The sequence below is a fragment of the Tamandua tetradactyla genome, chromosome 10 (genome assembly GCF_023851605.1).
Source record: "Tamandua tetradactyla isolate mTamTet1 chromosome 10, mTamTet1.pri, whole genome shotgun sequence".
Classification (NCBI taxonomy): Eukaryota; Metazoa; Chordata; class Mammalia; order Pilosa; family Myrmecophagidae; genus Tamandua; species Tamandua tetradactyla.
The window spans coordinates 30,657,462-30,682,696 of NC_135336.1; the positions used below are offsets into that span (position 1 = coordinate 30,657,462).

General features: G+C 37.8%; 1 protein-coding gene across 1 annotated transcript in view; it reads right to left on the reverse strand.

The window, feature by feature from the left end:
• GAP43 (growth associated protein 43) overlaps positions 1 to 25,235 on the reverse strand; it is a 101,179-nt gene that overhangs the window by 30,248 nt on the left and 45,696 nt on the right. The window contains exon 2 of the mRNA XM_077117563.1: positions 11,175 to 11,787. Coding sequence (XP_076973678.1) covers positions 11,175 to 11,787 — 613 coding nt within the window. The remainder of the gene's footprint in view (positions 1 to 11,174; positions 11,788 to 25,235) is intronic.

Below are 25,235 nucleotides of genomic sequence, written 5' to 3' on the forward strand. Positions count from 1 at the left end.
ATGGTGCCTAGATTCAAAAATTTTAAAACCATCACCTTCACATAATTACTCATTAATTTGATCCTACCCTCTGTGAATTCAGTGCTCACAATGTTCCTCCTAGAACTGAAAGGATCTTTCTCACTAAAAATTATTGCGAGGAAAGGAAAGAGGCAGCTCTTCCCCACGTTAGAGGTTAGAAATGTCAGCAATGGTTGCAATTCAATCTGAAATCTGAATTTGTCTCTGAAAAGATAAAAAGGCTTTCAATTCATTAAAAAGGATAAAGCTAAGATCACACTTTTGAGGACAATGTGTCCATCTCTTCATTAGCAATTATTTTTCCAGTTGAATAGCAGGTACAATTCTAAACTTTACCGTTTCATTAATCTTTAAAAAGGTACAAAATGCTCAACAGAAATTACTACAAGTGTTCAAACTAGTTCTCGTTACACTGTATATATACGTGTATAAGTATGGGGGCTTTATAAATGGATATTTATATGCTTCTATACAGATATATTGTTGGGACATGATCATTACTGTGCCAGTATATTAGTGCTACCCAAAGTAAAATTTATTAAATTATTAGAATATATTGACTTTGGGGGATGCTGGAGCTGGCTCACATTGGCACCAAGAGCAAGTTGTTGGCATTTTTTTCCAACTCTGCGTTCAGCTGCAACGCATGGGTAGCCTGAAATTGGCCATGATGGGAGTATTTATACCACAGAAAGCAGCAAATGCTACAATTGGGGTTATTTTAGTTCTTTTTTTTTCTTTTTCGATGAGGGGGTGGAGGCATGGAAAGGGAAAGAGCTGGTTTACCAGCTCCCACTGTAATATCTCATAAGATATTCATGAATGAGTTCTGCTTTTTTTTTTTTTTTTTTTACATTGCAACATATATCCATGTGCAGTCATCATCTCCTCAAAGCAAATGACCAATGGCTAAAATAAATAAAGGGAGAGAGTGAGGAAGAGAAGTATTACACTATAAAACCTAAAAATGTGACAAACGCTTATTCTAACTCATTCAAACAAGCAATATGGTGGATAACTCCTCATGTGGTAAACATGTAACCAGATCTCCTGCCTAATCTTGGGCATGAAGAGCAATTTCTTTATCTACTATGTGGTACTCTTGCAAAAACCTGCCTTGTCAGCATGTTAGGAAAACAGAGAAGGGTCTCTCCTAGTAAGAATTCAAAACCAATATGTAATTTGACAGCTGCACCAACTTGTACCCAGACCACTCTCAATGTATTTACAAATACAGTGGTACATCTTAAATGTCTATTTTTCTTCTTGGGTGAAAAGCATAAATAAATAACTAAGCAGAAAGTGGCAGACTTTTTACTCTCATTTTTTATCCTTTGTTTTGTTTCATTTTAAACTGGCAAGAGAAAGGAAATTGAGTTGCACCACCCAATAGAGACCAGATTCTCTGATCCAGCTACTATAGGGGAGCCAATGGTATTAAAAGAAGAAACATGGGGCAACCAAAAATCTTCTACTCCTACTTTTCTTTCCAAGAGGATCTGAGTACAGCATTGGGGAGAATGCTGTGACCACTTTGCTAGACTCTCAAGAGGCTTCTTTAGGCTCTTTAAATTGGACTAGAGAGAGTTTCACAAAATGGGGTTGTTTGTCTTTTTATCAAACATGTGTATCAAACATGTGAGAGTTGCTCCATTTTATTCCTTTGATCTGTTCAACCTTCCATTCCAACATTCCCTATGGTCTTCAGTCTGAATGACTCACAATGTTCACAAACCATGTTTGGGCTACTGTGGGCAAGGAGAATAGCGACAAGAATGGGGATATCTATTGTCTGCTTTCTGGCCTAATACTCTTGGAATATTAACTACTCACCCTACAGTGGGGCTGCAGCAGATTCAGTTGAATCTCACATGCCTTGTAAAGATTAAACATGTCAGATGAGGAAGAGGAGCTGAGGAACCTAGGAGATCACTCCCTCTTTGGTGTATCTGTCACATTCTAGAAAGAGCCACACATAGGTCATTCATGGACCTGGAATGAAATTAATAGCCACTTTCAGAAAGGTATAGCCTTGGTTTGTACTTTTGCTTCTGAACATAATGAAAAATGCTCACATTGGTCTATGAAGCCCTAAATGGTTTGAGTAACTATAAAACTTTCCAGTGAGCTTCTGTAAACAGTTCCCAAAAGAGCGGAGAGATTGATAGCAGCACAGCTTTCTGCATGTACAAATGTCTGTTTCACTTTGTAATTTAGAATCTGAATACAAAGTTAAGATGTTTCATAACATGGGCATTTTGGAGTTCTTTTAGAAATGTTCTTTCATCCAACATTTATGGTTTACAGATCGATAAACTCATACCCAAAGTACCCAAGCAACTTGTCTGCTCAAAATTTCAAGGTTAGAGTCCAGCCTCCTGGGTCAGTTAAATAAACTGCTAAATAAACGTTGTTTGTTGATTCTTAACTCATTTGTCAAAGGCTTATTGACTTCCTCCTACTTCTGAACCATTGTTAAAGGTTTTGAGTATTCAACAATAAACAAAACAGATCATGGAGCTACCATTTTCTACTGGGGATTAATCTTAAATAGCTGCTGCTGAATTATAAATTGAATTAAATTCATATTTGTATTTTTGTGTTAATTTGAATGAAAGGTGATTTCTAAGTTTTCTTAATAAGATATATCTCTTTTCATTAGATAACATCTTGTCTTTCAAGATTCAGCTGAGGTAACCTATATACCAAGAAGCCCCCCTCTAGAATATCTTTCCCTAATTAGCCTAAGCGGTATTTTAACATTTAGACACCATAATCTCTCTCTCTTTTTTTTTTTTTACATGGGCAGGCACCGGGAAACAAACCCGAGTCCTCTGGCATGGCAGGCGAGCATTCTTGCCTGCTGAGCCACCGTGGCCCGCCCTAGACACCATAAATTTCACCCTTAGTCTCAACCCCCAGTCTCCTCATTGTATTGTAGATTGACGAACACCTCTGGTGACATGACCGGAAGAGAAAGGGGCATTACCCTGCCACGCTCACCCTCAGAGAGACAGAACAATGCTCTTGGAGCCTCTCCCCACTCCTTATTAGTCTTTAACACCCATGACTGAAGAATAAAGAAAATACATGGCTCGTTATTCTTCCAGATGTTCTCACAGTCTGAACCTTTGGGCAGCCTTTCTCTGTACACTAAAAGAGCGTGTGTGTATGTGTGTGTGTGTGTTTACAGATCAGCAGAAGAGGATGCTACAGTCTATACAGTGCTTAAGCATATTCAATTTATATTCTTCTTTTCTTCAAACCCCAACTTGAAGGGCTCTACAATTGGTCTTCTCTACTTTATCTGGAAAATACACATATTCACCATGTACCAGGAAAAAGGGATAATTTTAAGTGAATGGTATCTGTTTCTGTTCCAATATCTGAAAGAGTCTATCAATACATTGGGGGGGAGGAACCACCATGTATGTGTCACAAGGGAAAAGCAATAATATTGAGCATGATTTATAAGGAAAGGCAAATAGTCCACCCAGGATGCATTTATTTCCCCCAAAGATACCTTAAGAATTGCAGTTTCACCTTCAGCTAGGATGGTGTGAAATCATCAAACTGAAATATTTTATCTTCCACAATCCCCTAATTTTGTACTTTGAAGACTGAAAATAGCTGTGAGAATGGCTGAGTAATCACACCTAACGTATATATCTTCTACATCTGTTCTCTGGATGTTTGATCACCCAATACCAAACACTTAGGCCTGTTAGCCAATTTCACTAATGGTCACAGTTCCAGTTACTGCATATGGAGAGTTAAAATAAATTGAAGTAAAGTATTTTCATATAATATTTATGTTTTAATAGCAGACTACTTACAAAAATTTAAAAAGCTTATCAACCACCGTTGTTTGCTAAATGAGTCTTTGCTCTACGCAAGAATCCCAGGCTTGATGTAGTCTTGAAGCTGTTTTAATTAATTTAATGATGCAAAATAGGTATAAAAATAAATAAATTGATGAAGCCCAAGATGAAAAGTGAAATTATTAGCAGCAAATTATGGCCACCGTCGCTGTAGTTTTCCATCTCAGACCAAGGTTAGCAGAGATATGAAGCAGGAATATAGTCCTATCAGGCGCTCTATTTTCAATTTTAAATGTAGGATGGGATTGGATAAATCCATTGAGATTTACTTGCTGTTTGTTTCACCTCCAGTGTATCTATAAACTAAACTTTTTTAGAACTGACTCTGCCAGGTTTCTTTGCCCCTCTACTGATCTTTTCTACCGTCAGTCCCACCTCCTAAACCCACAACCTAATAGTTTGAAAATAAGGGGGCAACAGGAAAGGAAGGAAGTTGGGTATGAGGCCATATGACCCACATTTAAATGACGCCTCCTTGTCCTGCCATTGGGAACATGTCAGTTGACGTGAGAAGACAGAGAAGACCCAGTTCAAAGCCTTGACCTCACAGATGAGAGAGATGAAGCCCAGCAGGTGGAAAGACTGGCCTGAAATAATCAGTAGAATCTGCACAAGAACCCAGGCCTGTTGATTTTAGGGGGTGTTTAATCTATTGTGCTGAAAATGCAGAGATATTGAACACTGTACATCCTGTAAGATATTGGATATTAAAAACATGGCGTGGTTCATCATCCTTATGAAAGCAATTTATGACAATTCTTTTAAATAAAACCAGAAATAAATTATTTGCTTAGAGAGCCAAGCTATATTGCTGTGAGACCAATAACTGGCTAAACCTTTTTGGAACAAGGTAGCGCTCAAATTTTCTGGATTTTATGAATTCGTCTGAGATTCAGCATCTGATTTAGTCATTTTCATATAATACAAAACTCGAACATAACTAAAAGGGGTAGAAAAAGATATGTAACTTTTCAGACTTTCCCCTACCTCTTTATACATCCTATGAATCAAATAATCCTTGGAGATTTTCAAGAACATTGTTTTTACAGCTTCACTAGTTTCCCTCTTCCCCTCTATTCATGTCTGGCTATAGGAAGCTTTTCATTGTTTCTTTAATGAAGCTATGATTTTAAAAGCAAAATGAGAGTAGTAACCACTCCGTGCTTTCAACTTCATTAGACTGTATTCTGCTTTCTCTCCATGTTGAGTCAAATGGATCGTGTAGTAACCTTTGCTGCTCTTGTTTCTTGTTTCTTCTTCCTCCACTTTTCAATCCTTCTGGGAATGTGTATGTGTGCATGTGTGTTTTTGTGTGTATATATCTTTGTGTGTGTGTAGAGATGGAGAGAAAACATTTGATGAATATACATATACCCTGAAAATATTCTATATTTTAAGAAATACTGCTAGGTTTTCAGTTTCAAATAGAGCTTCACAACTTTGAAGTTGGAGAGTTACTTACATATCTTTCTGTTGATTAGGTTCTTTGATAAGATGACAATAGCTACTGAATATGAGCCATGAAAGAAGAGATAAAAAGTCCTGGCAATATGAGTTTCTTGACTTTAAACACATCTCTTCATCTTACTTTTTCTGTTCTTACATTTTTTCCCCCTACTTGAAGAAACGGTGCTTGCACTCCACTCTGTTCTTTGTATTAAGTTCTTTAAGATCCTAGTTATAAATATAAAGGTACAGGGTGGGACACACAGTGGTTTAGCAGGCAGAGTTCTCACCTGTCATGCCGGAGACCCAGGTACGATTCCCAGTGCCTGCCCATGCAAAAATAAAGGTACAAGTTTTTTTGGAAATGTATTTACTAAACGGGAGAAGGAAAAGATCTAAAAAAAGATGTGAAAAAAAATTCTAAGTTAAATTTAGGGTAGGAACCCTAATATATAAATTGATTTTCATATTATTGAGATCTGAAAAGTTTTATCTCTAATTCTCAGTTCCCCTGGCATACTTGATGGAGTCAGCAGTAACTCACGTCAAGAACAATCTATTTAGACTGATTTTTCCATCTCTTTTAGGTCTAATAAAACAGCAGTTGAGGTGGTGCAAGGGTAGCTCGGTGTTAGAATTTCTCACCTGTCATGCCAGAGACCCGGGTTCGATTCCCGGAGCCTGCACATGCCAAAACAAAAACAGAAACAAAAATGAAAAAACAGCACTTGAAATATTTTCAAAACAAGAATCCAAGACTCAGAACTACTTTAAACGTCCCAATACTTTGGGTTGATGGTGCTGTGAGATAATTATGATTGAGGATTACAGTAAATACAGTCACTGATAATTCCCAGACAGGAGGTTGGAGTATCCTACTAAACAAATAAGGGGCGTGGTTCTTAGATTAAGACACAAAGCTGATGTTCTCAGATGTCTCACTTCTTTGTTTCTCTGTGAATAGGACTTGCAGGGGTTTTGGGGTTCAACAGGTGACCTCTGCAATCAGACTATCAGGGTTCAGATCCAGCCACTTGCTAGCTGTTGACAATGATTAAATGCCACTATCTGAACCTCAGCTTCCTTGTCTGTAAAAGCAGAAAAGGAAATCACAAAACTTACAACATAGAGTGGTTATAATGATTAAATGAAATAATCCCGTATAGCACTTTAGTACAGGTCCCGGTCTTTCATAAATATTCATTAAGTACTACCAGCTATAATACCTTTTATTTCAAATATTAAAAAAAAAATCCTTTGAGACCAACTACCCTAGGCCATGGTCTTATGGATGAGACAACTAAGGCCCAGAAAGAATAAGAAACTTGCCTAAGATTTCACAGTTGGTTGGTAGTACCGTTGAGACTAATCTTGTTCTCCTTTTTCCATTACATGTTCTCTCCGCATCATCCTGCAGGACATGTAGGAGAGAGAATGTCCTAGGAAAGTCCTGCTTGCAGAAATTGTCTGGCTACTACCACGAGGAAGAAAGAGAAAATGCAAGACTTGAGATAAAACAGCCTCTTAAAATCGAGGTAAAGAATTGCAGGTTTAAAGTGAAGGCGAGGATTTAGAAGACTATCTGATCCCCATTTTTGTCACTGATTGTGTCTGTGGGGAGAATACCCATTTATTTTGCCCCGATTCTCAAACTATAAAAATAGAAAGGAAAATATTATCCACGGCCACTGGGTTGTTGTCAAGGAAAGCCAGTAAAAATGACTACTCTAGCAATATAAAAGTGCTCCATAAAAGCTTAATCATCAACAGCATTTAAGCGGCGCGCCACTGGGTATCTGACAGCGTGCCCATGTTTTATAGATTGCGTTTATGGACTCTCACAACCCAAATTCTCACTCTTTATGAGATGTGTGTAAATTTGGAAAGTGGTTTAAACCACATTTCAAATCAAAACCGCTTATGAGGCACCCTGCCAAATAAGTTAAATATCTTGAGGAAATTTCACATCTAACACAGTTTGGTGGAAGTGAAGCCATCCTTTGGAGAGCTAAAAATGTGATGGAAGATTGCCGTGGGCTTCAGGAAAATATTGTTCTGGGGAACATAAACAATTTCCCCAAATCCAGAATATGGGCTTGGTATTTCATTTTCTTATACATAATTATCATTCTAGAAACTGTAGCTTTCATAACTATTCTTTTTGCTAAGAACTTGGCTGTAGAAGCACACAGTGTCTCAAACTTTTTGTAACATTTACCACACTGCATCTTTGGCCACTGAAGCACATACTCATTCATATTTTGTCCCACAGTACCTTGGCATGTAGAAGTACTCCATACTTTTTTGCAGAATGTAATTTGAGTTTAGATTATTAATGTGTTTGTTTTCAACACCATCTCCTGAAATTCATCTCACCCCCACTACCCAATGAGAACTTAAGGACTGGGACCATATCTTATTCATCTTTGTGACTTCAATGCCTGGCACAGTAGAAAGTTAATATAAATGGAGGAGGAAATGAAGGAAGAAAAGCAAGGAGGAAGGGAAGGAGGAAGGGGTGATACAAGTTCATTTTTCTGTTCGAGCAATGGATGGCAAATTGAAACCTTTTCTTTCTGAGATCATTATTGATTACCTCAATTTGGAAAGGATAAAGAAAACATGAAAATAAAATGCAGCCAAGATCAACATACAGAAAACCTAGAGTGACTCAGAGCTACTCTTCCTACTTGTATCAGTCAAATGCCCTGGGGCTGCCACCCAGTCAACAACACTGATCTGTTTCTGGATATGTTACTTTGGTAATGCTACATCACTGAATATGACCCCAGCAAAAATTTTAGCCTTCTGTCAGGAAAGCCAATGGGATAGCATGGAGAAGAGAAGACATGGCAGAGAATTCCTTCACTGAGAGCCAAGGGAGCACAGTTTCTCTGTTCGGCAAGAGATCCCAACAACATAATCATCAAAAGAAGCTTGAAAGTTCTCCTCTAAAGCCTGAAGGGGTGCAGTGTCCTGTAGATGTCGTAAACACTCTTCCCCTGATAGAGGAATCGACATGAAAATGCACTGATATCTTTTGATAATAGGCACATCAGGAGATAAGTTGGCAGAGTGGTGGAACGGGGAGAGGCAGAGACAGTTGGAGAATTTTTAAAAAAGAAAAAAATAAAACTAATCAATTCCAGAGATTCTAATGTAACTGGCAAACACTTTTAACAAAGTCATGAATTGTAAACAAACTAAAATAAATGACATATATATAACTTACAAAGCATTTCCATGTATATTAAAGCAATTATAAGATTTGATCAAAAAACTCTGAACCTCATATTAACCAAATTATTTACTTAGATACTTTCAATGTGTTTTGTTCCCTACCCCATCCCATCCTCTCAGATGTTCCCTCTGTACCCCTCCAAGCAGTCATAGAATCCTAAAGAAACCTATGATAGCCCTTTATTTCTAGACAGTAAAGCCCAATTGGAAATACCATGTGTTTAACCTGGGTTAGAATGAAATCATACGGGAGATAGAGGAAAAGGCAGTACAGGGCCCCTGCAAATTTGGGTCTGATGTGCTGTGATTGATCTTGCCACCTCTAGTTTCTGTTACTCCATGAGACTCACTATATCTGACTAATTTGTGCTTGTCACACAGAGCAGGCATATAGATATCTCAGCTCAGAAAGAATGTAAAGGCAGCATTTCAGGATCTAACCAGCATGACAATATCTACCATTTGCTTTCATGATCAGGTATGTTTATATTCAAATAACTGAATAGGTTAAGCAAGTTTTCTTGAAGAATACGAATGAACAAATTATTACCTATAAATTAAATGTAGTCAATTTTCATTCATTCAACACTTGACATTTATGGAGCACTTACAATCTAAAATATTTTATTAATTCACTTAGAATTATCATAACTTGAAAAATAATAAAACTGAATTTCCTTAAAAATTTATTTTTGACTTTTTATTAATTCATTAATTCAATATAATCACTATATTCCTTAAAATATATGTTAGACTTTTCATAATTAATGATTAATTTTCCTATTAATCCAAAACATGAACATATCACTAGAATCACATCATTTCTTTTTGTCTATACACACAGTTTCTGAAATCCAAGTTAAAAAAAAAGATGATGAAGACAATGTCAAATATTTTCTGTATTTAAAGACAAGATTAATTTAAAAGATTATATACCAAATATAACGCAATAGGTAGTGTGTCTAGATGCAAAGTAGTATTGCTCCATCATATTTGAAGATCTAATCTTAGACCTAAGGAAAGGAGGTCAACAAGGTTGTTTGCTGAGTAAATTATAGCACCCCATTGTGTATCACATGCTTTACCTTTTCCAGGCAAAAATTCCCATCTTCTTAATCTCAAGGTTTGGCCCCTTGGGCAGACAGATAGTTAGAATAAAGACTTTAAATGAGTCAATGGTACAAAGGGGCAAGAGATTTTTCTGCCGATAGATGAGACTAATAACAATAATTCATATAATCTGGTTTCTTACAACATTTTAGGGGTAAGATGAATAAAGCAGACTTGATAAAGTCAAGAATAATCATCAGCTATCCTGTGAGATCTGATTTGGAGAACTGGACATTGTGGCAAATGGCCAGTGGTTACTACGTCAATCTGATGGCCCAGGGGCCAAACATTTCTCAGACCATACTCTTGGAGCAAGTACTCTTCCAAGGGTATGCTGTGGTCCAGTTCAAATTTGGACTCCTTGGTATATCATGGGTTAAATTCATGATGCTCTAAAGGAGGAAACATAACCCTTTAAATAGGAATGGGAAACAAATTTATCTTCAAGGGTCTTTGGGGTTGGAAGGTATTCGCAGGTCATGTTAGACTAGAGAAAAAAACTTTGGAGACTGTGAGCCTCACACATCACTCTGCATGGTTGGGGTGAAGGGTAGGTCTAGTCTCCAGGGGTGAACGTCTATTAAATTTATCATGGCCAGGAAAAAGTTCTATTCTAATTGAGCACAGATAGTTGGAGCAATAATCATGAAAACACTCTATTTTCAAATCACAGCTCCAAAACAAAGAGAATCCACAATATTTTTGTAATCAGGATCTACCTCCAATTATTCATGCACAGGGTAGAAAATGGTGTCTTCAATAATAAAATAATTTATGTTTGACTTCACAACATGCTCTGTATTTATGGATTTTCTTTTGTTTTTGGCAGCATCGATAGATTTATTTTCCTAATTACATTTGACCCCGATTACTAGTACAATTAACATTCTCTGGGTTTACTCAACACATACACACATTACACACAAACTGATGGTGGGGAGAATGCCCAGAAGCATGTTGCAGGATAGGGAAAGGTAGTCTAAGATAATGTTTTTGTTGCTGGCAATTCAGAAACTCGATAATCTGGACAATAAGGAGTTGGCTGTATTTATACTTGGTACTTTCTGATGTGAAATAATCACATCTTCTAACTCCCATCCATAGAATATATGTAGACTCAGACATTACTAACTAAAATAAATCTATCCCAGTATGCAGAGTTTTTGTTTTGTTTTGTTTTGTTTTAAATCAAAATTACCTAGACTGATTCTTTATATCAATCATATTAAGAAGATAATTGCCAGGTCTCTCTGGTACTAGATACTACACAAACTTGTTTGAGTTCTCTATCAGGCTTGGAGACATTTGCAAATGTAACCTTAATTCTTAAACCTGTCACTTTGGAGAATTAAGCATAGCACCCCTGATTTCCTGAATATACTTTCAAAACTCTCTTTCAAGACCCAGGTAGCCCATCCTTCTGAATAGACATTTGGCCTAGTCACCCATCACGTCTGACCCTCAGCACCTTCTCACCTATCTTCTCTTCGGCTTGGCTGCTCTCCACAGTCTCCGTTGGAGGCTGGGCTGTTGCCTTGACAGCAGCATCCTCTGCAGCAGGGGTAGTGGCAGCAGCAGCAGCAGTGACAGCAGCAGGCACATCGGCTTGTTTAGGCTCCTCCTTGGCTGGGGCGTCTTCGGCCTTGGAGGACGGCGAGTTATCAGTGGAAGCTTTAGTAGCACTTTCTGTCTCAGCAGAACCAGCCTTCTCCTCCGAGGGGGCAGTAGCCTGCGGGGCTGCCTGCTCTGTGGCAGCATCAGGGGCGCCGTCCCCCTTCTTCTCCTCGGAAGGAGTTTCTCCTGCTTTGCCGGTCTCCTCAGGCTTGGGGCCAGTGGCTGGGGCCGCTTCAGTGGTAGCAGGGCCTTCTCCCTCCTTCTTCTCTACTCCATCAGCAACAGGGGTTTCATCCTTCTTCTCATTTGCTTCAGCTTCAGCTGCTTGAGCATCTCCCTTCTTCTCTCCTTTGAGCTTTTTCCTTGTTATGTGTCCACGGAAGCTAGCCTGAATTTTGGTGGCAGCCTTATGAGCTTTATCTTCTGGTTTGATGCCATCTTGTTCAATCTTTTGGTCCTCATCATTTTTTTCAACCTTTGTAGAGAAAAGAAAAGAGCAGAGAAAGAAAGAGATCAAATAATGTATGCACCTGCAAATCACAGCATTTTTGGAGCAATTTGCTCTGTGCCAAGCTCCATGATTAGCACTGAGGGACTCAGCAATACCCTGAAAGTGCAAATCAAGCCTCCACTCTCTCCATGGTGGAGAACACATTATTTTGTGAGAAAACCAATGTTCTTTTTGTCTTTTCCCCAGCTCAATGCCTTTCCATTGACAAATTAGCCTTTGTTAGATGTGCTTTGATGTTTGAAATCATATTTGTCCTAGGTTTTCAATCGAGGAGATCTAAAACATACTGGTTTCCCATGGCTTCTAAAAGGGATTCGTGTAAAACTTTATGATTTTGAAAACGCTATGAGGAAGTCTATTTTCTTCCCAAGATTTCAAGTCTGGTCAGAAAACCAATAGATATAAGACAGAGAAATGGTAAAGGTTAAGATAAACAAATCCAATCAGAGTTTTGTCCAAACTGCAAATACATTCCAGGGCTTTGAGGACTTGATCCAGAATGAGACAAATGAGAATGGAGGTGACAAAACCCTATCTATTTTCTCCTATGTGTGGTTTGCTATCAGGAATGAACGCATAGAACCTTCAAAATTTGGATACAGAAAATAGCCATCATTCTTGAATTAAAAAACAGAAAAAAGAATGGAAACTGAAAATTCCCATTCATTCTTTCATCTGATTTTTGAGCTCCTACTTTTTGACTACTGCTCTATGTACTGGGGAAATAAAGCAGTGAACAACGCAGAGTCCTTGTTCACTTGCAGCTTACATTCAACAATTTTCCCTTAAAATACCGACAATAAAAGAGAAGAGTGCTTATCATGTACCAACTCTACACTTGAGCACAGTCTTGACCTTGGCCCTTTGCTCCAGTTTAGGAACACAGCAGGCCTGAGCAATGGTCTCTTCTCTTCCTATCCTATCAGCTCTGATATCATGACTGACCCGATCCTGCCAATCATGATGTAGTTCTGTAGACAAGCATGAGGCCATTAAAGCTTATGTCCATAAATATGCTAGTGGATATATAAAGGTTTTTTTTTTTTAAACAAACTACATGAGAGTAAAAGAAGGACTGACAATTTTCTCAGTGGAATTTGCAGGAAGTTTTTCTTCTTTAGTATATAGGTACCTATCCATAGGAAGAATAAAGGAGTCAGTGAAGAGCACTTTGTAAAGGCCTGTTCTACAACCTCCTCCCAAGTGCAATGCTGTGTCACTGCTCTGCTCTCAGTTACACTTCCCCTTTCCCTGCTATCCTGCTGTTCTTGACGTCTCCTGCTGGGATGCATGCAGCACAGTCTGGGCAAGGGGAGCAGCTGTCCCTGCCAGGAGCTCTTCTGCTCAGAGATGGAAGCATAACCCTGTTAAATTAACAGTTGTGAATGAAGTACGGAGCCAAGATGTTAATTTATTCCTCTATTTTGGGTTTTCTGAATGGGACACCATCCTATATGATGGGACAGTTGCACTTGGATTTTTATGCCAAGTGGTGCTTTAAAACAAATATTGCACACCAATGACTTCAGAGTGGGCAGGCGTATAGAATAGATCCTCAAGTGACTCAAAGAAAGCTCCAATTTCAGGGCCCCATTTTATCTTTTAGAATACTAAATAGAGAGGATGAGACTCTTAAAGGCTCTTAAGGGCTGGAAAACATAAAAAGTCAGAAGAAAAATATCTCTGTAGGATATACAGAAGGAAATTGTATATGGGTTAAGGAAGAGTTCTGCTTAATTCTCATTCCCTCCTCACTTCCCCTCTATTTCTAAGAGTTTCTACCACTTTCTAAATGACCAGGATTTAAGCTTTTATATACAGCTTCTATTTAGAATGCCTATTTAGAAAGGTTCAGATTAGACTTGGGTGTCAAGATTGCAGGGTCAGCCTTAGCTGAACAATCTAAAGGTGTAAGGATGGATGCAAGAGAGGAATGGGTGGGCAGAAAGGGTGAGAACCAAGAGAAACCAAAGTAGGGAGAGAAAGGTGAAGAGAATCTCACTAGAACCTGGTACCTAAAGAGGCGCTCAAAGTAATCCGTAAGCACAGTAATCCATCGGCATGTGCTTATCCTGGAGGAACTGTTGACTCATTTACTATCATTAGAGATTTAGGGAAACTGTATTTTATGAATGAGTTGGGAAAAGACAACAAATACATATTTTTTTGATGGTCAGAGAGACAGAGAAAGAGTCAGGGAGACAGAAGGGGAAAAGAAAAGAGAAGGGAAAGCAAGGGAAGAAAAAGAAAAGTGAAGGAGATAAAGAGAGAGATAGAGAAAGGAAGAGAAAGTGAACTAGCCTAACAGGGCACCAGACCTAAGTGATTGGACAGAGACTTGCAGAAACAAAAATATTTTAAGTACAAACTGGCTTTGTGTGTGTGTATGTGAATGTGCCTTCCTTTTGTAGTTGTATTAATTATATTAATTTGTCTTAAACTATAGATTGTCCTCTGCTAAAATTCTTTTCGCACTATTAAAGGTAATTAGTTTTGTAGGTGCTGAGGGAGGAGAAAAGGAGGAAGAGAACATTTCCCTAGACTGGCACAGGGAGTAGTCCAAAGTGTCAATCCACTTAGATAACATTTTCCCAACTAGATATAGAAGAGATCTTCAAAGACTCTGAGGACAGTTGAACCCAGAGAAACTGGAGATCACTCAGTACCTTTGACACAATGCTTTTCAGTTTCTAAAAAGAGGAGCTGTGGCACAGAAAAGTAAAAAGACTTGCCTAATTCATGGAGTAATTGAACGAGTGAATGAATGAGTAGCACAACCTGCCCAACACACACACACACACACACACACACACACAAGTCCAGTGCTTTATTATTGCATCAATGGTCTGGAATAACTTGGAATTTCTTGTAGCAGATCATTCATAATGCATCATGTCAAGATTCTCATTCACGTTTTCATTTGACAAATACTGAGGGTCTACGCTGGACACAATCAAGGGCAGAGCAGATGGGCATTTATCCACAGAGGATTCTTTTCAAATAAACTTTTTTTTCAATTTCTCAGAGCATTTCAACAATTTCCCAGGAATTCACAGTGGACACCTGATCTTGTTTTAAAAAGGCCGTCTAAAACTATGAGTGGCAGACAAATGAGGTCCAGAAAAAGGAGATCCTGATAATTCATGGCTGAAAAACCAATATATAAGTATCATTAAGATATGATTTTTGTTGTACTCAGCCTTGCGACAAATAGGCTTTGTGCTGAGCCTTGATTTGTTTTATTTGTTTTATGAAATTTCAAAATCCTCTTATTTTTTACCTAGGATTGTTGCTATCTGGGAATTAACTGAAGAAGCTATTCCAATGCAGTGTGTTACATGTAGGAAGAGCATTGTTATGAGTTGCCATAACTGCTTCAGGAAACTTCATCACCATAGCTTAGTATTTTTTACTGTCTAATTTGTTTGGGTGCTATGTAGATTATGAAGTCATAAAGGCAACTCGGCTACGTGAAATATTTACTTTTCAAACAAACACTAAAATCGTGGATGAATGCTGCTCTGCAGGAGATGAAGGCCACCATCATAATAACTTGTTGAGACCTAATCGAATTTCTAAATCAATTAGGTGAAGGGCCAATAATTTTGATCTGTATTTAAGAATCACAGATGAGAAAGCCAGAGATAAGAAGCAGTTATTTGAAGAATCAGCATTGTTGCTGTAGTGAAGTTTCTTTTCCCATGAGAGAGAGGGGGAGGGGAAGGATGGATGATTCAGGATTCAATTAAAAATGTCCAAACATTTGCATTCATTATGTTATAAAAGAGCTCTAGGCAAAAATGCATGAGAGCCTAACTTTTAGCACTAAGAATAACATCATTCATTGCCTGGGATACCTCAATGCACTTAATTTTCTCCAATTAACATAGGAATACCTCAACCTTTCAAGCAAAGAAGAACTTGTCCTTTTATCTATTTCTGTCTGCTATAAATAGTACTGTTATAATACTTAGAAATTTCTCTTAAAGAAGAGTGAATTTTAAATGCTTTAAAAAAAATCATTGATGTCCTCCAGCTCCATCTCTTAAGAACATCTTTAAAACTAAAGAATTGCCAATTTCATCGAACAAAAGATATACTTGAATGGCAAAATTGCAGAACTGGAGATAGCCTAATAATGTTTCTTTAACACACTATAGTTTTTATGCCTATCAGAATCTTGCACAACTCATAAAATAATTGGAATTAATAGTTAATGGATATATGTGGAATCTAGGAAATATCTACTTGTGGCTCACTCTACTTTTAAGCATAGTTCATAGTATGGAAGTATACATTAAGGAAAATGTTCAAATACTAAAGTAGTTCACAGTGGACCTTCTGTACTGTCTTTAAACCTCTTCAAGATCAGAAATCCAATGAAATGCCCCTCATGGAAGAAGGGAAGGAAGACAGGTCAACCTTCTCCAATTCTGTAGATGAAGTTCCTCTTCAGGTTTTGTGGAGATGTGGTAAAGGAAGTGTATTTAAAAGACAAATAGGCACACCTAGGATACACACTCAATCCCCTAAAACTCAATCTGATCTGAAGATCTAAAGATATAAAGGAGGTGGGGAGCAGGATGCAGACAGAAGCAATGAAACTCTTGCAGCTTTGTCAACAATTGCCACAACATTTTAAAACTCTGGTTTTCAGTCCAGTGACAAGTCATTTCCTAGCTGCTTGTTCAGGTGGAAGCACTAATGCTATATGACTGAACCATACCCCAGGGGAAAGTGTGACATGAAGAGTCATCTTGGAAAACCTGTCAGGGTGGTAGTGAGGGAATTCTCTTCTCCCCTGCAGCATATGGCTGCAACTGCAGAGTTATATTAAGTGGACAAGAAAAGCTAAACATCTTATATTGGAAATTGAAATAGAATTATTAATTTTTCAGATAATGGCTAGTGAACAAATATGGGTCTTCAGTTCACTTTCATACATTATTCATTTAATGTACAGCCCCACTTGCTTCCAAAAAATATGAAGTACATTTCATACAGCATAGTGTACTACTGGAGAACTTAGTTATCTTTAAAAAAGAGTTACCTCTTATATATGTGTGTGTGTATGTATCTATATATATATGTCTTTTTGTATATTTTGTAACCCCTATTTGTCCATGGAGTCAGATATAGAAAAGGCAAAGATCGTATTACAATTGAAGCCTTCTAACAGACAAAAATTCTCATGCAAAAGAGAATTTATCTATTTATCTATTTTGCTCACTGCTGAATACCCAGTTTCTATAGTGTTGTCTGGCACATTGTAGGTGCTCAATAATATTTGTGACTGAATCCACAACTTGGTCTCAACTGGTGCCATTTCAGAAAGATGGTGATAAACAAGTCTTGGCTTTATTGTGTTCACGTCTTTAAAAATCCTTCTGCTGCAGCTATTTTGTCAATTACTATACTTCTTTGTTGTATTTTCATGGGCTTTTGATCCATTGTGTGTTTGTGAAAAAGCTCAGAATTGAGTGCTGAAGCTCAAATCTTCCTTCTTTCAAAACAATAAGGATTTTCCATTAAACAAAAACATCTTTCACTTCCCAGTGATGGATTTAATAGTACCTGAGACAGGTATGCCTATGTTTACCCAACACTTAAACCGGACAACTGACTTCATCTGGTAAGGGCAAACACAAAAACCGATTATGGAAATCAATGAGCAGAAGTTAGATAAGGAGAGAAGTCACAAAACAATAGAAGTGACATTGATAATTAAAAAAATAAACAACTACTGTTTAGAAATAATAGCAAATCTAAGATAAAGACAACTGATTTATAGTCATCATTATTTGTGGATGTGCTAGAGTCATATAAATCGAATTATTTTTCTAATAAATATCTGTTTCTTTATTATTAGAACCAGTGAAGCTATTCATGGGGATTCCTAGAGAATCCCCTCTCTCCCTTTTTATACTTAATCTGTATAATGAGCATCAGGGCTTATGGGGAATGGAACGGAATGATCAGCCCCTTAGTTATTCAAGAAAGGAGGACTCCCCCGCCCCCCTTTCTCAAACTGGGGTTGGGAAAAGCCCAAAGTTGACATGAAGTATATCCTTACACTGGTCGATCTATCAGGGCACATGCAGGATGGGATAATTTGACTAAACTCTCCCATACCTTTGGGTATGGTAGACATAGTCACAAGTCACCTAACTGAATTAAGGGTCAAAGTCACTCTTGTCCAGGTAAATACCAGCCAAGAATCAGCTCCTGGAGGAAGAGACTTCACCCTGGAGCAACAGGAGTCAGCCCTCTGACAAATATTGTCAGTTGCAGAAGTGTATCTTCACTACCTCTAGAAGTAGCATGCTCAAATGAGAGAAGGGCAGGCTAGGTGAATGAGCCACTAAACTCTGCAATTGGAGAGATCTCTGTGTATGTAGCACCCATTGAGCTGTGAACAAAAGGAAATGACTCTCTATCAGGCTGCTGAAAAGGGTGAAGCCATGAACCAGACCATGAGATGAGCTGTGAAGCTTCTTCTGCTAACACTGGAATGAGAGGAATAGAAGTGGGTAGCCAAAATATCTGGGAAAAGGACAGAGAAGCAGCAGCCTACGAGCGGACAATCTCCAGTACCACCACCAGAAGTGAGTTCTTCCTTGCTGAGTGGCCCCAAGAGCAAACTATACCCCAAGCTCTGTTAAGATGGTCAGAGCATATCTGGAGGAATAGGAGTCACCGAACACAGGGAACTTGGCATACAACTGTCTTCCTTCACAAAACACTGCAAAATATCTCATCAGACACTCCAAGTATTCGAGACATGATGAGAAAAATATTTATTTAAATTATGAACTTTTCTACTATACTGAATAGAGGATAATTGATTTATTTTCTTCTTAATAACTCCCACCCTCATAAGTTACATCCTGAATCAGAACTTGATACTTGATAAATTATGTTCAATGTAAAAAGGAGTGAGAGAGACCTTCCTCATTCACTCTTAACACACATCCTCCTCCTTTGCTTTTCTCTTCTTAGTGCTTTAATCACCTAACATTATTTTTAATTTGTTATTAGCTGAATCTTCCCCTGAAGCATAAACTCTCTGAGAGTAGGTCTTTGTCAATTTTATATAAATATTTTTGGAGCATCTATGATGTGCCAGACACCACTTTTGCTACTAATTATTATGAGCTGAATCTTCTCTCATATAGAGAAGATATAAACTCTCTGAGAGTGAGGCTTTGTCAGTTTTATAAAATCCTCAGTAGCAAAAGTAGTATCTGGCACATCATAGATGCTCCAAAAATATTTATTTGCAGTTGCTGCTAAATGATTGTGTGACACACTGTGTTAGTTACCTGGAGCATGTACATGGGTAGTACTCAGCTAACTAGCTAGGTATCTTTCCTTGACTCTAGAGTACCCTCTGAGCCACTAATGCTTGGGGGCTTCATAAGCCACTCTCCAGTAGTCATGTTCCTCTATCCAATTATAACACATTGTACCAGTTTGAAACTGTTGTGTACCCCAGAAAAGCCATGTTTTTCTTCAATCCTGATTCAAAATTGAGTGGGATCTTTTTAATTAAGTTGTTTCCGTGGAGATGTGACCCACCCAATTGTTGGTGTGACCTTTTGATTAGGTAGCTTTCATTGAGATGTATCTCTATCCATTCAAAGTGGGTCACTTACTGGGGTCCTTTAAGAAGGAATCATTTTGGAAAAAGCTTCAGAGATGACACAGACAAAGACATTTGGAGATGCAAACACCCTTGGCTAAGCTGTTTGAAATGAGAAGCCAAAGGACCAGCAGATGCCAGCCACATGCCTTCCCAGATCAGCCCTTCTTGAGTCAAGGTATCTTTCTCTAGATGCTTTAGTTTGGACATTGGTTTGGCCATAGAACTGTAAACTTGTAAGTTAATAAATCCTCTTTATAAAAGCCAACCCATTTATGATATATTGAATTTCCAACAGCATAAACAAACCAAAATACATGTACAACATACACTTTTTTAAATTTTTTATTTTTTTAATTTTTATTAATAAAACCAATCAACATACAATATGAACATTCTTTTTTTATCACATAGTTGTATATTCATCATCATGATCATTTCTTGGAATATTTGCATCAATTCAGAAAAAGAAATAAAAAGAAAACAGAAAAAAAATTCATACATACCATACCCCTAACCCCTCCTATTCATTGGTCACTAGCATTTCAATCTACTAAATTTATTTTGACATTTGTTCCCCTTATTATTTATTTATTTTTAATCCATATGTTTTACTCATCTGTCCATAAGGTAGATAAAAGAAGCATCAGACACAAGGTTTTCACAATCACACAGTTACGCTGTGAAAGCTACATCATTATACAATCATCTTCAAGAAACATGGCTACTGAAATGCAGCTCTACATTTTCAGGCAGTTCCCTCCAGCCTCTCTCTTATGCCTTAACTAAAAAGGTGATATCTATTTAATGTGCAATAATAACCTCCAGAATAACCTCTGATTCTGTTTGGAATCTCTCAGCCATTGACACTTCATTTTGTCTCATTTCTCTCTTCCCCCTTTCAGTCAAGAAGGTTTTCTCAATCCCTTGGTGCTGAGTCCCAGCTCATCCTAGGAATTCTGTCCCACATTGCCAGGAAGGTCCACACCCCTGGGAATCATGTCCCATGTAGAGAGGGGGAAGGTAGTGAGTTTGCTTGCCGTGTTGGCTGAGAGAGAGAATGGCCACATCTGAGCAACAAAAGAGGCTCTCTGGGAGTAACTCTTAGGCTTAATTTTAAGTAGGCTTAGCCCATCCTTTGTGGGGTATGAACAAACCCCAAGACTGGGGGCTCAGCCTATTGCTTTGGCTGTCCCCATTGCTTGTGAGAATATCAAGAATTCTCCACTTGGGGAAGTTGAATTTTCCCCTTTCTCATCATTCCCCGAAGGGGACTTTGCAAATACATTTTTATTCATGCTCAAATCCTTCTGGGATTTATTGAGGCATCACTCTGTACAAACCTACAAAATCTCATGCTCTACTCAAGGTTCCATGTACTTATGGTGTTCAATTAAGCTGTCCACATAAGGTATATTAGAAACTGCACTAGTCAAAATATAAATTTTGTACCAAATAAACATTTTTTGCTTTAGTCTCACACATAAGATTAAAGTTTTAAAATATTAATTATCATCTGTTTTCAACACCCTGCATTATTGATATTCCTTTGTTCTTTCTCATTCAAAACATTTTTAAATTTGTAAATTTAGTCACTATCATTATACACTCTAGGCATTCCTAATTATACCATCTCAGTCTTTATCGTATATCTTTCCTTCTGATTTCATTCGTGCCCGCAGGCCTCCTCCCTCTATCATTCTCACATTCAGCTTTATTCAGCTTTCTAATATTATTGTATTCCTGTTAGGTACTATTGTGCTATCCATTTCTGAATTTTTACAATCAGTCCCATTGCACAATCCATATCCCTACAGTTCTACTTACCCAATATCTAACCTATTTCTATCTCATGATGACCTCTGTTCTTAACTGAAATTATCCAAGTTCATTCATTAATGTTAGTTCATATCAGTGAGACCATACAGCATTTGTCCTTTTGTTCAACATATACTTTTAATATTTCAATTTAATCCTTATCATAACCATGTAAGGAACGTATCACCTTGTCTGTTCTTGTAATTGAGACAACTAACGGGACAAAAAGGAGCACATCACTATTCAGTTACTAAGTAACAGAGCCCTCCCCCAACATTACTCCAAGTCCAGTGTTTTTTTTTATATATATATAGAATATAGGGAGGCAGTAACCCTGGTGATTAGGACCATGAGCTGTAGAGTTTGACATGTACAGGTTTGAATCCTGACTTTGCCAATTAATTGCTCATTCTTGACCTTGGGCAAGTCAGCTTTAGTTTCCTTATCTGTAAGACAGGGTATAGTAGAGTATTTCATTGGTTTGTTGTGAGGATTAAATGAGTTAATGTATATAAAGTAACACAGTTCCTGACACATAAATGCTCAAGAAAGGGAATCTGCTATTGTTGGCCAGGAGACCTTATTCATCACTGTGGTAGTTAATTTCCACATGTCAACTTGGCTAGGTTATGGTGTCCAACTGGCCTACTTGCTACTATAGAGGTATTTTGTAGATGGGACTTGCATCTACAATCAACAAGGCAATGTGGGTAATCTCCTCATCAAATCAGATGGGGATCTTAAATTCTAGGGCTGAGTGTTTCAGAGGTCAGAAGAATTTCTGCCTCAACTTCAACACTGGTTTTTGCTGAATTCCCAGTCAGCCAGCTTCCCCTGGGGAATATGGATTAAAGACTTCAACATCACATTAATTGGAGTTTCTGGCCCATGGCCTGCCCTAAGGAGTTCAGATTCACCAGCCCCCACAGGCTTGTGAGCCAATTCCTTATAATAGATTTCTTAATATATAATAGATCCTGTTGGCTCTGTTTCTCTAAAGAACTCTGACTAATATAAATCCGAGGATTGCTGGTATTTCTACCTAAGGAGGAGAGACGTCAGCTTGTTAGCTCCAAGGTATTACTGAGCTATCTATCTTCAATGAGATAAGCAGAAAACTGTCTAAAATGTGCCCCTACATTCAGTTCTGTTTTCTTTCCTGTCTTCAGGTGGGTAGGGGAGATCTGATTACATTGTCAAGGATAAATCACAATGCACCAACTCCCTTTCAATCCTCTCTAACTTTATTCACCAGCTCCACACCCCACCCCGATCTCCACACTATCCAGCAGTTTGGTGATAGAAATTAATTTAAACAAGAGGTCTATTTATCCTCAAAATGTATGCCCTTCATCTCCCGTACCCTGCCAAAAAAAACCCTCATTTAAATACTATTTCTTATATATTGCACTGGTACAAGTATATCCCTTACACACTGAGGTAAATAATTCCCTGTACCGGTTCCTAGAGATACTCTATGTACTCTTGTCTGGTAACACTCAAGTCTCGTAAAAGCTGTGGATGGAGCTGCCAGATATTTTGTGGGGAATTAGCTTGGGAGCATTTGGTCCTGAGGAAAGAGGGACATCAAGGATTTGGGATTTTCAACTCTAATTCTTTACTCAAACTTTTCAATGTACCCCCATTGGAGAGTTAGTAAAGCTGAGGTGCTGGTAAAGCCAGGGTGAAGATACATATGTGTGCTATCAGAGTGCATGCCATTGCAAGCCTAGTTAATGGAAGATGGAAAAGAACGTGAGGCTGCGTCTGCCAATAAAATGACATTAGCTTGAATTTATATATCACAGGTACTGTCAACCTCATAAAATTGTTTCTCAAGGAATGACAATAAAGTAATCTTGAGTAAGTATGCTATTCCTTTTACAAAAATGAGGAAACTAAAACACAGATTGGTGGAATAGCCCATAATTGGTATAATGGGAGATAAATCTAGGCCTCAAACCTCCTACAATTTTAGGAACCCAACAGAGAATTCAAGCTAAGAATTCAATACTAAACACTCAGAAGGTATAACTGTATAAGTATCATTCTTAATATCAGCATTAAAACTATTTGAAGTATTTTTTAAAGTTAAATGGTATTTCAGATCTTATGACAGAGTGGTTCTAGAATCTCTGGGTAGGAGGGGTTAGGGGTGGGAACATGTTTGAAAGTGCCAGCCGGTTGATTTTCTTGAAACTTAACTTGTATAGCAAGCATACTGCTTTTTCACAGAATACCTATCTATTAGAGGTGACTGGGTGAGAGAATTTTGCAGGAACACTGCTATCTACCAACACAATGTACAGATGACTTCATGTTCTATTATCAATCACTAAGGTAAGGAATTGTTCATTTAGAACATTACTTGAGGAATCGCAAATAACTGAGCAAGTGTATTTTCTCTCTAATTCCAGAAAATATGTCGTTTTATGCTCTTCCACAATTGAAATGTTTTTTCAATTGTGGGCTGATGTCAGATAAAGGATAGATTGTTTTAGGATGAATAAACTTCTATTTTAAGTGGATTTCTAGTGCAAAGATATTAGGCAGTTTAAGGGCAACAGATAAGACCCTAGACAATTCTGAAAATCTTAATTCTGACTCTAACTTTGCTCATTTTTTTACTTTTCTTGCCTTTCTCTCACTGTTACCCCCTCGATTTTTTGGCATCCAGTCCTCTCTCGGTCATCTGTAATTGTCACTCACTGATTACCTAGTCCCTGGCATGGCTTTGGGGTTGTAGTGGTTTGGAGCTGTATGTGTCCCAGAAAAAAACACATTCTGAAATTTAATCCATTTCTGTGGGTGTGAACCAATTGTAAGGAAGACCTTTTAATGAGTTTATTTCAGTTAAAAAGGTGGGGCCCATTTCTATCAGAATGGGTCTTAATCCTATTACTAAAGTCCTTTAGAAAGGACTTTATAAAGGCAGAGCAAAAGCTACAGGAAGTAAGAGGTTGCTCATCAACAGAACCCAGAAAAGGAAAAGCCTAGGAGATGCCACTATGTGCACTGCCATGTGACAAGCTGAGGACTAAGAATTGGCAGCAGCTAGCCCCAGAATGCGACAGTCTTTGGGGAGAAACTATGGCCTAATGATACCTTGATTTGGACTTTCTTTTAGCTTCAAAACCTTAAACAAATGAATTCCCATTGTTTAAGCTGAATCACTGCATTGCTATTTTCTTGAGCATCCCAGAAAACTAAAACAGGGATCAAATGATTTGAGTTCAATCATAACTCAGCCACTTCTTAAATGTATGCCTGGGGTAAATTACTTGATTTCTTTAGAATTCAGTTCCTGCATCCATCACGTTATGATAATATCTACTGGGTAGAACTTTCTTGATAATGAAATTAAATAGTACTTGTAAAGTGCCTGTCTGATATTTGAAAACTCAATAAATAATTGTCTGGAACAAGATAATGCAAATGAAGTGAAAATTACTGCTTTCTGGAAACTAGGGATTGAGTGCATTATTTGATAAACATTTTATAGTTTCTTGTTTGATAATTCCATGGAGAAATTTTTCAGGCTATGCACACTTCATGCAAATAATAAATGCCTTCCCCCTCAAAAACAAATCTTTAGAGGTAAAGTCAATGAAATAATAACAATGAAGTAAAAATTTATATAGCACTTACCTTATGCCAAGGAGCCTCCTAAGCACTTTATTATGTTTGTGTGTATGTGTCTAAATATATAGGCATATAGCTATTAAACAAATATGCTACTTATTTTAACTCTAACAACCACTCCATCAGATGGTTTAATAATATTTTGCAACGAAGGAACTTAGGTACAAATACATTAAGTAACTTGCCTAATATCAAATGGATAGTTCATGGCACAGACAGAATTTGAACCCAAAACATTTGCTATGCAACACAGGTTGCATAGCAAGTAGAATGAGTCTAGGACACCAAGAAGCCAAATGAGAAAGGACAG